The sequence below is a fragment of the Rhipicephalus sanguineus genome, chromosome 3 (assembly GCF_013339695.2).
Source record: "Rhipicephalus sanguineus isolate Rsan-2018 chromosome 3, BIME_Rsan_1.4, whole genome shotgun sequence".
In the NCBI taxonomy this organism is placed as follows: Eukaryota; Metazoa; Arthropoda; class Arachnida; order Ixodida; family Ixodidae; genus Rhipicephalus; species Rhipicephalus sanguineus.
The window spans coordinates 150684698-150701405 of NC_051178.1; the positions used below are offsets into that span (position 1 = coordinate 150684698).

Genomic DNA, 16708 nt, shown 5'->3' on the forward strand with positions numbered 1-16708 from the left:
CTTTCTTTCTCCAAGCGCACTTGCCTCGAGAGGGAGGGCGTGCAGTGCTGTGATTGAAATTTTGACCGTTTTCGCAACGCGCAGGCGTGTAGCATATTTTACAGATATGGTCGCCACTGAACGACTTACGCGCCGCGATTTCCTGGTTTGTAGCGCCAAACCTGGTAACGGGCCCTTCAATGCGGCTTTAGCATACATGACGAGCCGTCTGTGGCCGTGTCGGTTCGCTACGCGCGCTGCGGAGCGAGGGGTCGTAGGCTCGACTCCCGGCGACGAAACTTTTCTTTTAGTTTTTCTTTCTTTGCCATCTGTTAGTGTGTATTTCACAACGTCATATCCGTGACGGAAATGCGTCAGTGGAGCCGTGGTTGACCCCGGAATAAAACACTTTCGTGTCTTCACCTGAGATGCGCACGTCACAACACGGAGCAAAGCTTCATACTTTGCCCTCCTTTATTTATCAGCGCTGAGCCGGTCGCCGACTTGAGCATGGAGGAGTGTGGGAAGCGATACACGAAAGGGAAAAACAACACTGCTGGCAGTAATTATTCGCGCAGGTCGGTCCGCAATTCCGCCGATCTGAAAGTAAAGCGAGAACGAGGCAGAATCGGGACAGATCAGCTCCACCATTACACGGCGCCGCAGCGGTCTGTCGGTGAAGGTAGTTACAGTTCTTCTTCGACGAGCACTCGTTGCTCAGATTCATCACTGCTGGCGCCATCGCCAGTTCTTCAGTTCAGGCACTGCAATGGTGGGCTGTCCCCAGCCGTTCTTGTTTCCAGCGCTTACTTGAAACACGTACTCTCTGCAGCAAAGAAAAAAAGAAAAAAAAAAGCCGGCGCAACGTGAGTGCACTGTTCTCTTGCACATAACATTGCACTAGTCAAACGGTTTTGGCTAGTCTGACGAGCCTTTTGTAGACAGACCAGCAGTGCTTTCTTCTGACACACATCCCCTTATAGCTGGTTCTAGCTCGTTTGTTGTTTTCAGTCAGGCATAACACCATGTGTAGAAGCTACATCTTCTATGGAACATATAAAAGGCGGCCAAAACCTGTTGCAGGAGTATTTGCTTGTCACATGTTCAGAATTCTCGAACTTACAAATAAAAAATGGGTGAACTAAATTAGGTAAAAACAGAGCGAGTGTAATTGTACCGCGAGTTCAATACCTCCAGATTCGCTGCATGAAGTTACGAAGAAATAGTTCTTATATAAAAAGATGCCTCAATACTGTTTGGTTCTTATAGTACAGAAATACAGCAGAACCATGGCCACAAATATCTACAGAACTTGTTGCTGCCCAACTACCCCAATTTAATGTTTACATAAAAATACATTCTACACGGCGCTAGAGTTCACCCAACAGAATGCTTGCACCTGCTGATTGTGTAATGTTTATCATGGTTACTGGAAAGGGAGCACCTTGTCTCTAAATGGTCAACTCACGTCTGTGGCTTCAGCCCGAATATGTCGCAGAGGCATATTCGAGACGTCGCCTTGTCACGCCACTGCTTGGAGGGTACCTCGCGGCACTGGATGCGGTAGCCAGTGATGGGCGAGCCCCCCGTTGTAGATCGGCTTGGTCCATACGAGTGTTGCTGACGTCGGTCCGGTTTCCGTGATAACTGGATCCAACGGAGGCCCAGGGACGGCTGTTGTACAGGAAGAATTAGGTGAAATGCACGGAACGTATCTGCGTGCGGGTGCTTACTACGACTACGTCGAGGTTAGAACGTTGAACACTTGCCTGATCAATGTTATTAAAACATATATCTCACATTACATTTCAAAACGAGACAAAATTTTGCAGGAAAATGAAGGCTTGAAAGAGTTAATGGGGGACGGGCGAGGAGTGGCGCTGGAACGAGCGTTTCTGACAAAAGGACTTATCTTCTGTGACAGGCAACTTGTCCTGTAACGTTGGCTTCAGTGACGTTTCTTGTTCGAATCGCCATGCATCAAACATTACGCTCGTCTAATAATAATGTTCCTAATTTTATCGTTTCTCGGCATTAGTACTAGTGCTAATAGACCAAGGAGGTTGAAAAAAAAACTTCTGGAGTGGAGGCGGCGAGCCGCCGCTGAAGCCGACGACCGCCATATTGCTCCGGGTAGAAAACGTGTCGGTCGTCGCTTGAGCCCGTGCGGAAGTTCCACAGATGGCGAATTTCTCCGCTCCTTTGGTGACAAGCGAGTGTTGTGGATGTCTCACTTGTTGGACTTCGATCTACTCGATAACCACATTTACAATTTGTCGAAGATTACCAAGCTGTATATAAAAAACGCCGGGCCTGCGCGCAGCACAGTCACAGCGAAAACTGGAAGAGCGGCCTTTCTAGAGCCCGTTCTAAACTCTCTTGGTGAAACTAATACAAGTACACTTTCAAGGTACCCACTACGTCGCAAATCATAATTTTTGTGAAGTACGGAAGCAATCACTATGCCATTATTCGTCTTTCTGCGGATAAGCGAGGTGCCGCTACACATCTGTAAGGCATTATGTGAACTTTGTTGATGCTGCCTGTGGTTCCTGGATGAAGAATTATGGCTGAGCCTTTTGTAATGGATTTGAAGCAATTAACTATCCGGTCACTCGTTGCGCAATTAGCATTATGTGACGCCTGGTCGTTATTTTACTCTTCTGACACGCTATATTACACATTTAACGCAATTCCTTGCCCGACATGACGCCTGTAAGGATGTTTTTGCAAAGGAGTTCCAGTCACTAGCGTGGCTCTGTGGTAGAATACTCGACTGCCATGGAGAGGACCCGGGTTTAAATCCCATATGAGCCTGTTTATTTTTATTTATTTCATTTTTCTTATTTCGCACGATAGTAGTTACGGACACCGGCGGCGGCAGCGGACAACCATCCCACAGCTGTTGTGATTTGATAAAAGCTTTCGCTGTAAAATCAGGCTTCACCACATTTCAAAGAAATCAACCGGAAGAAAATTCGGCAGATCCCACGCGTTGTGGGAATCTGTTTCATGCGAAGCAGTCAGCGAGTACTGCTATGCTGTATTTTATGGCTTTGAGCCAAGCGTTACGAGGTGGATCAACGTGTTTTTGTAAGTGTAGTAGCCGTGTGCACATCGTGGGCTTACCAGGCACGTCAACACTGGCGTTTAAACGGTAACTTTGAGGTGCAACGTAACGTCAGCACTCACGTTAGAACACACACGTCAGTATTATCGAAACTAAGTGCACATTATGGTGCAACCATGTGGATATCATACGTAACTTTCGTTAATGTATTCCTCTGGGTCGAGCAATGCTTCAATATAGCGTGCTGAAACATAGGAATATAAATGTAATGTTTATTACACTACTATAAAAGCGGAGGCAACACTGGAACCGCAGACGTTAATCTGATATGACGCCTGTATCGTAGGAGTACATACGTACTGTGCATTGCTTTCTTGCAAAATTAGATAGCCAGCACCACAACCACACTTGACGTTGCACAGACAGACATTACGGAGAAGCACATGGAGGAGTTAATAAGTGGTACATAAAATTTTATTCACCCCCGACACAGACAGACTTATTAACTCCTCCATAGGCTGTTTTTCCGAACCAGTCTATATACCCGACGTACCTTTGTGGTAGAATACTTGATTGCCACGCAGAATGCTTGGGTTAGATTCCTGCTGTGATCTTAATATTTATTCTTTCCATTCGTCGGGTCAACGCTGCCGATGTCGGTTTTTCTTAACGCTCTCGCATTTAAAGTACCAATGTCTGTTCTCGCGGTTCCTGGGTAGATATAAACTGTCAATCACATGTGGCGCATACCCGTACACCACGGCCAGTGGTAAACGGCTATGTGCCACACGTGTCTGGAGGAAAGGGTTTGACGACCTACGCGACAGAATTTTCCCGTTATTCATGTCATGATACGACAGCCATATCCGTCCAATCCTCTTACCCTCCCATGCCGATTTTGGTCTGCACCAAGTAAAGGAGGCGATCATGAGAGCACCTCGGCGTAGGTGGCTAGGCAGATAGATTCGTAGATAAAAACGCTTAATGTGCCAAAGGTTCGCTAAGAAATGCCTCGCATTTAAAACTCATAGAGCGGAGTAAGAACACGGCTGACAATTAAGGACTGTTACTTTGAAAAAAATTATAGACGAGTGTAAACAAGAGCTGCAGCAAGCTAGTCAATTAATCTGCTTTCGTATCTCTTCTTTTGCTGTGTTTACTTTTTAAGGGTGCGTGTTTCATATGGTTAGTTTCGTGATTGTCTGCATTATGCGTAAACCAGAGCAGCAGCAAACTGGTTAACTAGTTTGCTTTTGTATCTTTTCTTTTGCTGTGTTTAGTTTTTAAGGACGAGTGTTTCATACGGTTAGTTTCGTGATTGTGTGCATTATGATGCATTTTGAAGTTATTTTGGGTTTGTTGCTTTATCGATTCACGTATAAACCACATTGTATATTCTTCTTTTTTCTTTTGAAATTGTGTAAAAGCCGGGGGTGAATAAAATTTTATGTACCACTTATTAACTCCTCCATGTGCTTCATTTCGGGAATGCTGGAAGCGAATTCTACGTGTTATCAGGCACGCTTCAGCCCATGTATTATGGTGGAAAAAACTGCCTTCTTCAATCCTGCAGGACAACAAAAAAATTCGGCCAAATAAGTGACACTAACTATCCAGTTCTCACGCTGAAACGCCCCCGCGGAAGCTCACAATTACGCTGGCCACGCTCAAGCTGCGCTCTCTCTTGCCCGGAGCAAAATGGCCGCCAACCGGTTTCCCAGGCTTCACCCGCTCGCGTGGGCGCGTATAGGGGACCTCCACTCCAGAAGTTTTTTTTAAACCTCCTTGGGACAGGGGTTAATTAAAAAAAAATTAAGCGAAACAAGCTTGGATGTTGTTTCTCAGTGAAGTACCGACAGAGTAAAGGTACTAAATCTGACAGAAGCCGTGTGCTGTCTAGAAGTGCAAGTTTTACGTATATATGCATGTATACTTACAAAATGGTTCGTGAGTTGTACGTGGGACGTCCTCTAAATAATTGAGACCGAGCATTCCGTACGTCTTGAAGTGGCGTCTCGGCCTGAGAAAAAGAGAGACTGATGTTGAGAACCATCCTCTATAACTGCTTTCTACAAACATCAAATTTAACATTTCTGTCACGCAGAGCACGTCTGTATTTCGTACAACACTCGTGATATCTCGTGAGTTTACAACACTCGTGAGTTTAATCAACCAAGGGACCAGGCAGGATTTCGTACAGGCTTCTCAACAATAGACCATATTCATACTATCAATCAGGTGATAGAGAAATGCGCGGAATACAACCAACCCCTATACATAGCCTTCATAGATTACGAGAAGGCATTTGATTCGGTGGAGACATCAGCAGTCATGCAAGCACTGCGGAATCAGGGCATCGACGAAGCCTATATAAACATAATGGAAGACATCTACAGCGCATCCACAGCCACTATAGTCCTTCATAAAGAAAGCGACAGAATCCCAATAAAGAAGGGCGTACGACAGGGAGACACGATCTCTCCAATGCTATTCACCGCGTGTTTACAGGAGGTTTTCAGGGCCCTAGAATGGGAAGAATTAGGGATAAGAGTTAATGGAGAGTATCTCAGTAACCTGCGATTCGCTGATGACATAGCATTGATGAGTAACGCGGGAGACGAATTACAGCTCATGATTACTGAACTGGATACGGAAAGTAGAAGAGTAGGTCTGAAAATTAATATGCATAAAACTAAAGTAATGTGGAACAATCTTGGCAGAGAACAGCGCTTTGCGATAGGTGGCGAGACGCTGGAAGTTGTAAAGGAGTACGTCTACTTAGGACAGGTAGTAACCGCGGAGCCGAACCATGAGAGTGAAATAACTAGAAGAATAAGGATGGGATGGGGCTCATTCGGCAAGCACTATCAAATCATGAATGGTAGTATACCACTATCTCTCAAGAGGAAGGTATATAACAGCTGCATCTTACCGGTACTTACCTACGGAGCAGAAACCTGGAGACTTACAAAGAGGGTTCAACTTAAATTGAGGACGACACAGCGAGCGATGGAAAGGAAAATGATAGGTGTAACCTTAAGAGACAGGAAGAGAGCAGAGTGGGTCAGGGAACAAACGGGGGTTAAGGATATCATAGTTGAAATTAAGAAGAAGAAATGGATATGGGCCGGCCACGTAGCACGTCGGCAGGATAACCGGTGGTCATTAAGGGTAACTGACTGGATTCCAAGGGATGGCAAACGCGTGAGGGGGAGACAAAAAATTAGGTGGGTAGATGAGATTAAGAAGTTTGCAGGTATAACGTGGCAGCAGAAAGCACAGGACCGGGTTGATTGGCGAAACATGGGAGAGGCCTTTGCCCTGCAGTGGGCGTAGACAGGCTGATGATGATGATGATGATATCTCAGAAAGGAGTATTATAGCATTGTTAGAGAAGTTAGGCTCCGAGTCATTAGACAACTAGGACACCTGCATGAGAACTTTGAGAAGCCCGGAAATCATGAAAAGAAACGCATATTTGCTGAATATTCACACAGATATAGACGCAGCAGCATGCCATGTGCCCATGTACGTACAGAATGTAAAGTACTGACTTTAAGAGGCCTTCCTTCTCAGCAGGGGTTTAGTTCGTCCATGACAGTGAGATGCAAATAAGCGCCCATTGTACTTATGACAAAAATTATTTAATCATAGAAAGTGCGTAAGCTGATGTTTAATGCAAAACTTAAGGAGGCGCACATTCTTGGACGGTCACTCATTTTTTGTTTTGAAGGCGGCGGGCGATGTTTTAGAACACTAAACGTTTCTTTCGAGCTGAGAAAAGAGAAAGAGAGAGATAGAAAAGTTGTGGAATGAATGTACGAATAAATTTGCGATGGAAACCTGTCAGGGCAACAAACTTCACAAGTGTTCATAGCAAAGGCATGTCAGCCTATGACTCGTATACTATATTCATAATGTCCGACGATTTATACCGTGGCGCTGCCATAAATTCAGCGGGGATTCAGCATTTTGTGTGATCTTATTTGCAACGGTCCGAAGATGGTGCGCTGCCATGTAATATATGTCAAGAAGACGCCCATCAGTGGAAGCAGAGCAGCGTTCATAACAAATTGTAACTACCCCACGAGCGTTTTCAACCTATATAACCTCAGTGAGGATTGACAGTCCTTGCCTTTAAACTTAAAGACAAATTTCGTTACATCGTAATATCCGAAATTCCACTTTAAACGCGCCAGTTGTGCGACTGTGAACAATAAAGCACAAACTCCATATGCGCAAAAATCCACGCGACGGCGACGAGCGACGCGACGTAGATCACTGTCGCTATAGCTGTCACTGCGAAACCAAATCCCATTCACGGCGACGGTTTCAGAGGCTTCGGCGAGGAATCTTCAGTCTTGCTGGCATGAGAGCCGTTACCCTTTGCCGAAAGTGGCGCGACGCTTGCGGTGTATGACGTAAAGCAATATGTTTTGTTGTACAAAGCGACATGAAATATTTCGGAAAGTCTTCGATTATGCAGTAAATGCTCGTTAATTCGACACCCGTTAATTCGTAATATCAGGTAATTCGGACGTGTTCTCTGGTCCCGGCAAGCATTAGCATTGTTTAATGGCTTCAAAATCTCGTTAATTCGGTCGTATATGGCCGCAAACGGGTAATTCGGACGATCCTCGGAGCGCGGCATGCACGAAGCGCCGAAAGTGCGCGACGCAAAGGAGCGAGAACGGCGTTCGCGAACCACCGAACAACCGAACTCTTGGTCAACTGTTCGTTCACGCGCTCGCATCGGCAGTACAACCGGCAGTACTTAGCTGACATACATTCTACTCCGGCTTCTTGCTGTTGGAAAGTCGGTCATACGACTTCTGGGCGACGAGTGACAGTTTCTAGATTTCTAAAAACTGAGAGATCGACAAAGCGATCCGTCACGCGACAGCCACTTTCGTCGCTCGTCGCTGTCACGTGGATTTACGCGCGTATGGGGTTCGGCCTTAAAGGGGCTTTCCAACACTTTTTCGGCATGGTCGGAAAACGCTGCCGATCGGTGTCGAGGCTCCTGAGAACACGTGAGCCAAACATTATAGAGCAGCACGTGGCTTAGAATTCACAATTAGTTCTCAAAATCAACTGGAAATCCTTCCCTCTTCTCTCGACAAAGGATGCTATAAAACAAAAATCCAAAGTTCAGGGCCATTGACTGATTTGAGTACCGTGAGCTGCATAGTTACCGAGGCCGCCGCGGGATGCCGCCACGTGCCCGCACTCGCGCTCGAGATCACACTGAACGGAAGGCGCGCGTTTGAAGAAAAAAAATGGCCAAGGTCATGACGCGCACTTACGAAGAGACGTATCTTCTTGCCCCCTTGTAAGCCCCTTCTCTGCCTAGCTTTCAGCGCGCTTGCTGGTACGAAAGGAGATAGAAAGCCCTTGAAGCGTGCGACATATCCGTGTAACTCCACTCGAACTTGACGGATTCTAAAACTTTTTGCGGCAGTCGATTCGTGAGGGAATCAGCTCTTTTAATGAAGCCATTCGACGATTACTTGAAAAATCACAGCATATCCACGGGGTGAATGATGATGAGTGGGGCGAAGCTCCGGAGGAACTCATCGGTAAACCGTGAAACTCCTCCGTGAAATTCGCCCAGTACATCATATAAAGCGTGTGAAACACCGTGTATATATTAAACATCAAACTTTTATTGTACTGTTGGTTTACGTGGTCCCTTCATTATCACCGCTTTGTGATCGGTGAAATGCAGGGAAAGTGTCCGCTCCCGAGCGAAAGAGAAAGCGCGCCAAGAGCGAGCGCCTTGTCTGCCTCTATCCGGCGACTCCGAGCGAAAGAGAAAGCGCGCCAAGAGCGAGCGCCTTTTACGATCGCAGGCATCCAATGACATGCGCCATTCGCATTATACAAGCGCCATCTGTCATCTTTAAACAACAACTCTAAGAAATACATGAAACGCCATCTAGTGAGCAATTCGTTAAACTAGAGCTGGCTACATACATACTACTACAGAGGAGGGAACGACCCACACCCTAAGGAGCTTCGCTTCTAAAAGTATTGCAGGGCCCCTTTAAGGATTTGACGATGCTGATCATGTTGGTTACATTAGAGAATGTGCAACGTACTCACTTCTCAGGTCACTCAAACTATAGGGTGAGGCTGGCAAGGATCATTCAAGGAGCCTTTAGCTTAAATTACTCCTATACAACTTTAAGAGGAGAATATATATAAAAAAAAACGCTTTTATACAGTTAGCTTACTTGTAGTATTCTTCCTTGTCTTCTTCGGGTGGCAGGTCATACTGTGGCCTGGAAAGCTTCGATTCTCGCTCGACGGCAGCTGCTGGCTCTGAAGAAGAAATGTGCATCAGATGAGTGACAACTATTATAAAAGGCAATGTGACAAGAAAGGTTAAGGTAGTTTAATCAGTGGCTGAAGCGCGTGAATAGCGCTGTCACAGTTGGTTTAACCGTGTGTACTGGGAGTACAATCTGTAAACACGTCATGTAGATCTGTCATTGCTCCAGCGCTTGCTTCAGTCCTGTCAATCAACGCGAAGTCGAGTATTGAAGCCAGAACCGCCGTTCAAGTACATCTCTAATATGTACTTCTTAAAGTGGCATTTACAGCGACAGGAGTGCGTGGCTCTCTTGACAATAGCATTCACGCACTGTACATTTCTTCGGTGCACCTTATGTTTCAACAACGCTCGAAACGTCAACTTTTAGCAAGGTTTCTGATCCTGTTTCCTTACCTTAACTTCGCGCGAGTGAAGGCACACATTGAAAGGTCTGATGGCCTGAATAGTATGTTGGCCGCGCGCGTGACACGAGTCTGACATAAAGCATAGGTCTTTGAGACGCAGAATCTAACGTTTTCATTTTCTTTTTCACCTGACAACAAAGCTGGCCTTACTCGAACTTCTTTCGCATGGTTACGCGAACCCTCCACTTTGGCAGGTGTTGGCAGGGCAATGTGCACACGATATATGTTGGCGATGTTACTGAGAGTAAAGGCTGTGCATACATATGACGTGACTGTCACTTTTCCGATATTTCCTCTTGCTTTTGCAGCGCTTCGCCGCAGCGCTTAGCAGTACTTGTCAATACGTTCTCAACATGCCGTGATAAAGGGATCGGGATAGCCGGGAATTCCCAGCCTTGACAGTTACTTCCATGAACGAGGACTATAGCAAAAGCTATGAACCGACTCCGGACATTCATATTGCGGATTATTGCTTTCTTGTTTTTCTTTCGGGATACATCAAAGACATTCTTACCTTAGTCGCAATGAATTATATGTGATTTTTTAATGTAGTACGTGTGTTCATCAATATTAATACAAATGTACGGCTGCCGCATTTATAACATGCGTAGTGGGCATTTACGAGCCGTCGGCTATAGACCGAGCAGTGTTTTTGCTGTTGATGTTGTATTTATAACTTGAATTAAACAATGAAAAAGAAAAAAGAGAGAAAACCAGCCCAAACAACTTCATGGCTGAATCATATTTCTCGCTCACTAGGCTTCGCGTATTTTGTCACTTACAGTGTTCCTTTCGGCCCCTGCTTTGTAGCAGCAGTGATACACGGTCTACATATTTCTGTCGCTTTTCTGATTAAGAAATTCTTGTAAGTCAGCGTTCTTTAGTTGTTTTCTCGTTATTACCATTGACGTTATACCACCGGGCTTTAATTTACAAACCAAAAACTAATTCGGGACGGATATAACGTGCCAGAATATCACGGTGTTCTCCTGTCTCATTATGTATACGCGTCCTAAACAGCTTCAAACAACCGAGCACACTAACCTGCAACACGGTGCACTGTACACATTCATGCGTACGCATGTGTATTTGCATACGTTAATATTCTAGGAGGTGTGCAAATATTGAATAAGGTGTTGGTTGAGGAAAGTTTAATAGCATTCCGTAAAGTTTGGACTAGTGTCCGTTTAGTCTCTTGTTGCCGTACTCTATTAATTTGTAAGTATAAGCCGGCCGTTAGAATATTATCCCTGTACATATAATCCGCGTAGCGGTCAGTTAGTTATAGCTAACTTACGCGCATAGTAAAGCAGGTGCGGCTGGAAATGAAAACGTGTAAGGGCGCGTTAAACCCCAACGATGAACTTACGTCGTTTGTCTTGCATATGCATTTCTTCGAGGCGGCGTCTCTCCTCTTGGAATTCTTCACTGCTATCCTCTGCAAGCAAGGGAGTTGAAAATGAAACCCTTGGTTACTTCCCATTGTTATGATATTCGAGCGCAAAATTATATGACCTCAGACAATCTTTTTATGGCGGAAAAGGCTACAGGGATAGCGCTGGTTGTACTTTGTCAAATTTGAAGCTTCACCTGCTAAACGACACGGTGGTTTAGTTTGTGAAACAAAGTTGCTTAGAATTATCCTCCAATAAAAAAAGAAAACAATAACAGAACTTGCTAACCTAGGGAGCGCGCATCGGTGAATGTATTGCGCTGGTGCATGAATCCAACTAACAGTGGCAATGGTGGTGGTTATAAAAAAAGAAACACATCTAAAATTCGCTGAAGCGACTATATTTAACATTTTATGCAGGGCTTATAATCGCAGCCACAAGAATAATTTCGCAGGAGTCGACGAACGGTGAATAATTATTTGGTGGATCAGCACTGGATGCAGGGCGGTAGTCTCTTTCAATTACTGGCAATAACAGCAGCTAACGAGTGCTGGGCGCTATATTTTGCTGTTTGTGAAAGATCCACGCAACTACACCCGGGAATGGTGCCTGAACGGTAGCATATGCTGTCTGATACGGAGTCGACACAACGAAGAGAACCGGCTGGCGGCACTATCCTGCTATGTAAATCATGTGGTCTCCTTTTATTTGTTTCCTAATGTTTCCGCACATACCGCGCAGTTCGCGTTTGTCTCTCCTCCCAATCGATTGATGCAACCTGGCCTTAATATATGGCAATCAGTCACGTTCCTAACGAGCAATTGCAGGAAAGCCCTATATGAAATCGTTTGGGATAAGCTTGGGAGCCTTATATGTTCATCACTCCCCCTCCCCCCCCCCCCCCCCCCTTCCCCCACTCTCATTTCCTTTCCCTGCATTCCCTGTCCACAGAATTGCATACGTACCTTTGCAAGCTGTCTATATACGCGTTCCCATGATTACGACAGTAATGAACAGCACACTTTTTACAACGTAATATTATACGCCGGTGTAGAGCAGGTGCACGATAAATAACTTTAGTGAATTACTAGAAGTGGCTGCTGTACTGCGCAGAAAGAAAAGCGAAAGCGAAGTTGTGCTGGTGTGTGCAGTCAGCTGCTGGCCATTGCAGCTAGCTTGTCCGTTAGAAGGAACGAATGTGGGCTCGCTCTTCGGGCATGCAGATGTCGGCATCGCTGGCTTACGAGATTTGATGCGATACATTTTGAGGCTTCGTGCTAGAGGTACGGGTATCGATACCCCGCACCTCCATCACTGCAAGACGAAAGAAAGACGACCGGACCAGACAACGCCAGCAGACCCGCGTTTATTCCGCAGGTACTGACCAGGCTCAAACGAAAGGAAGAGATCATGATGGTCACATACAAGTAAGGACGATGAAGTTTGTTAAGAGTGCTTACAATATTTTGTTCGTGCAGTTAACTATTATGTCCTAAAGTACAAGGGAGCTAAGGCCTTTGTCACGCCTTTCAGCATTTAGACCCGGCATCTTCCTTTGCAACAACACTTAAATAAAAATTCCCTTCAATTCGTATTAAAGCTCTTGAAATAAGAACAATACGACTCTTTAGAAGTCTGCACGCGCTGCAAGCTTAAAGTTGTGTGAATGCGTATTTTGCAGCGCATACCTTGGCCAGCGATCCTTAGGATGCTGGTGGAAACAGCCGTTCCGGAGTCGTTCTCCGCGGTGCAAGTGAAAACTCCAGCGTCCTCAGGGGTGACCTTGGCAATGCAGACACGGCACACGCCGTCTTTTGAGATGATCACGTCCGTCGTCAGGTTGGTGCGCAGGGGCCTCGAGTCCTTCATTCTACATCGGAGCCAGTGGAAAACGGGAAACAAGGTGTTCGAGCAACATGAAGGTTTCGCATCCATCAAACTGAGCTTAAAAGCGCAACGCGCCCACGCACACAAGATTGCCGAAAACGCAGCCTTTAACAATCGCTTTTTTATACTACACGCCATATGCAGGCAACCAGCTTCTTATATAGTGTGCAGAAAGAAACTCATAAGCAAAAAGACAACCAGATAAGACCAAATGGGTATTTGAAGATCCCTGTTAAGGAAAAAAAAGCGAGCTGTAAGGAACCAAGCGTATACAGGTAAGTGGAGTTTCAATATGGGTACGCATCGCAGTTATTGCGAGCGCGAAGGAGGAAAAAAAAAGTGGTAGGTATAAAAGGATCTTCAAGGCCTTTCTCGTATTTGTAGCTTTGATAACGACTTTTCTGCGCTCCTCGTGAGATAATATTGACGTTTACATATTTCATTTGTTTTCTAGGGTGCATAGGGTGCGGGCGCGTAAATATTCTGCGTGGCAGCTGCACACGCAAGAGATGGCGCAGGTCTCCAGAGCAGTACTCCCCTTAGCGCGCCGTTGTTGCGACATCGCGATGTCGTGGCCCCCAACAGCTACGTGAAAATGAAAGGAGAAAGGGTTAAGCGCCCTCAGTTGTAATCGGCCTTTTGGAGGCCCTGATCTCCATATTGGCGTATTTAAGAAAATGCGACGAAAATGAGACAAAATGACAGCATACTGCTTGCGTTAATCAGCGAGCGTCATTAAACACGCCGGGAAGTACACAGTTTGATTCGTACTGCGGCGCGATGCGGAAAGCGTTATTACAAGTGAGAAATAAACCAAGACGCAACTTTATGCCGTGTTTCCATATCGGTAAAACGATGCACCGGACGAGTTAAACAGAGCAGGTGTTCCTACAAGGTTCATCCGTATATGTGGAGATTTCAAAGCCACAAAGTATAAACAATGCGGCGGAGTTGTTGCCTGGCATTAGCCTGGTGATTACTGGGCTTCATCAAAGGCGACGTAACCTACCTCAACTGTGTGGACCCTGAATACCATTGGCTGTTGACGTGCCTAAGCGAAAGAGCTATACGGGAGCGCTTGATTGGGCGGTCATGGTCTACGCAGTGTACTGACGTGAGCACAAAGAGTGAATCTACCGCCATTACAGAGCTTTACCGGATTTTCTGCACGATGTGAACTCACTTAAAGACTGAAGCTTGGACGTGTTGGTGATGCATTGCAAAGCAAGCACACGATGAAAAAAAAAAGTGGGACAAGAATGAACGACACAAATAATGAGTGTCATTCCCTCTCGTTCCCGCTTTTTTCGCCTTCTGTTTTGCCTTGTAGCAGAGTTATTATGATTTTTATATTTTTCTTCACGATTTCTCAAGACATACCATCGTGCCAAAAAGAATTCATATTTTTCAAGCAGTAATCGTCTCAAGCTACGCTCGGCGGTATTAAAGTATATTTAACCCACAGTACAGCCGCCTAGACTGATCCTAGCGTGTTATAAAGGTTAAGCACTGATAGGGAGCCAGTGATTGAGACAATAAGATAGCCGTTGTTCCAAGCTGACGTTAACCTGCAGCAAGGCTCTTCGTCTAATGGCCGTTAGAAAAATAAAATAATAGGATCCCGATTTAATCTTTCAGAGACCTGTTGCAACATTTTCTTAAGCCTGTTGCAAGATAGTCGCATCCTGTTAAAAAACAAATGAATAAAGGGCAGCCATTTAATTAAGGACCAGAAGAACTCTTGCTGGCGAGAAAAGAAGCTGAGAGAATTAAGAGCGAAGTTTACAAATTCTCGAAAGGCAATTAGGCGGCTCGTCTCATTAAATATACTCCTTGCGCTTCAGTTGACGGCCAGCCAGCTTGCTCGTTTCTGACAGCAGTTTACCCTGTTTACACTATCGCCTCGTAGCTTCACGCGTGGGCTGATTGCGCCCGGGGAACTTACTTCGGGTTCTTTTTTTTATTTTCCCGTATAGGCGTGTGTGTGCTGGGATGGTTACGCCGAAATAAGGGCTGCTGCGCTTACACTTTGAGCGTGGGCGTTGGGGACCCGGTCGCCCTCCAAGAGAAGACAGCCTTCCCGCCAGGTCTTACGCTCAGGTCGGGGGCGCACGACTCGAATCTAGGCTCCTCGGGCGTCTCGTCCCTTTCGCCTGAAAAAAAAAAAAGGAAATTGCGTGAAAGGCTCAGACTGATTGTAAGACTACTTCGTTGTTAGTTTGCGCTTGTGCGTTTGTCGCGTTTCGCGATTTTCGTTTGTTATTGCAATGTAGAGAGAAAATTTCGTTTTTTTAATGTATTTCGATAGTCTGCCCTTAGTAATAGTAACTCGCGGTATCAAAAATACACATGCAAATTTGCTTCGTGTATACCAGTCTAAAAATGAACGGTGGTAAGGTCTAGTGAATCCAGCGGTCGGGGTCGGGCGGTCGGCCAGGCCTGAAGCCTGCTGCGCGGGGCTGGCGAAGACGGCTTAATTGCAGGCCTGTAAAAGTCCACAACAAGTGTGCGGCGGTCACATCGCGCATTGACGCTTGACAAAATGGGCACGATGTACCGTATGGGCCGCGGTAATGTTGCGCCCAGAGAGTGGTCACAGATGCGGTAAGCGCAACCTCAACGCGAAGCCTCCGCATAAAATTTTCGTTTTTATTTTTTTCGCTTATCGTCACTCACCTGTTGAAAATGTCTGTGCTCTGCAGGTGAAAGAGCGATTAACACTTTAGAAGGTTCTTTTTTATATATGTTGTATAAGCGGGGCTGCGGAAAATATTATATATGTTGTTGTTGTTGTTGTTGTTGTTGTTGTTGTTGTTGTTGTTGTTGTTGTTGTTGTTGTTGTTAGCTACTATCTCGTGTTTCGTTGCGAAATGCTCATAGACGAAACGTTCCACGTGACTAAATGTTATCGTTAATTCGTTTGCCGATTCGACGCTGCGAAAAAGCCGGCAAAATCTTGTGTCCATCGCTAACATTGTAAGACTTTCAGAAATCAGTCATTACGTTAATTAATTTAAGAACACGAAAATAAAGGAAGAACTCTCTCAGTGCTGTCTGATTACTCGCTTTTGCGAATCCGTAAGCCCAAACCAGTCCTTATTCAATATTCTATTACATATACCAGAATACAAAAATAAAAATCCTTAAGTAATAAAGTATAAAACAAATTTAGAAACAAGCTAACGAGACAATAAAGCATAGTAAAATTATTCTTGCATTCGAGCTAAATTTTTCAGAGCAATGTCGACAAAGAATGCATTGTGAAGTTGAACGGCTGCACACGCAGCTATTCCAACAAAAATCAGCAAAGAAAAGCAGTAAATTAGTAGCCTCGCAACTTTCGTGTTGCAGAACACTGTTGGCACAAAAGTTGATTGATCAGTGATATCGTTCTACGATTTCGCTAATTTCATCTACCTGCACGACACGCGTCGAGGCGCGCTTTTCGTGGCTGCTTACCTGTGATTCGGAGATAGGCACTAGTGGTAGCATCTCCGTAGGCATTGACGGCGTAACACGTGTATTCAGCAGTGTCGTCCGGCTTCACGTTGTAGATCTCAAGGCTGCACATCCCGAAGTCTGTCTAGATTGTAGGAAAGGAATAAAGGAACCAACTCTTACACAGGAGTGTGCAATA

At 45.4% G+C, this 16708-nt stretch overlaps 1 protein-coding gene across 1 annotated transcript in view; it reads right to left on the reverse strand.

Moving 5' to 3' along the window:
- Positions 1-403: 403 nt before the first annotated feature.
- Positions 404-16708, reverse strand: part of LOC119387460 (titin-like) — a 42075-nt gene continuing 25770 nt past the window's right edge. Inside the window, exons 15-22 of the mRNA XM_049414178.1 lie at positions 16531-16654; positions 15098-15224; positions 12873-13054; positions 11160-11228; positions 9286-9373; positions 4987-5069; positions 1448-1653; positions 404-805 (exon numbers count right to left, since the gene is read on the reverse strand). Of these exons, the coding sequence (XP_049270135.1) occupies positions 1502-1653; positions 4987-5069; positions 9286-9373; positions 11160-11228; positions 12873-13054; positions 15098-15224; positions 16531-16654 (825 nt within the window). The 3' untranslated portion in view covers positions 404-805; positions 1448-1501. The remainder of the gene's footprint in view (positions 806-1447; positions 1654-4986; positions 5070-9285; positions 9374-11159; positions 11229-12872; positions 13055-15097; positions 15225-16530; positions 16655-16708) is intronic.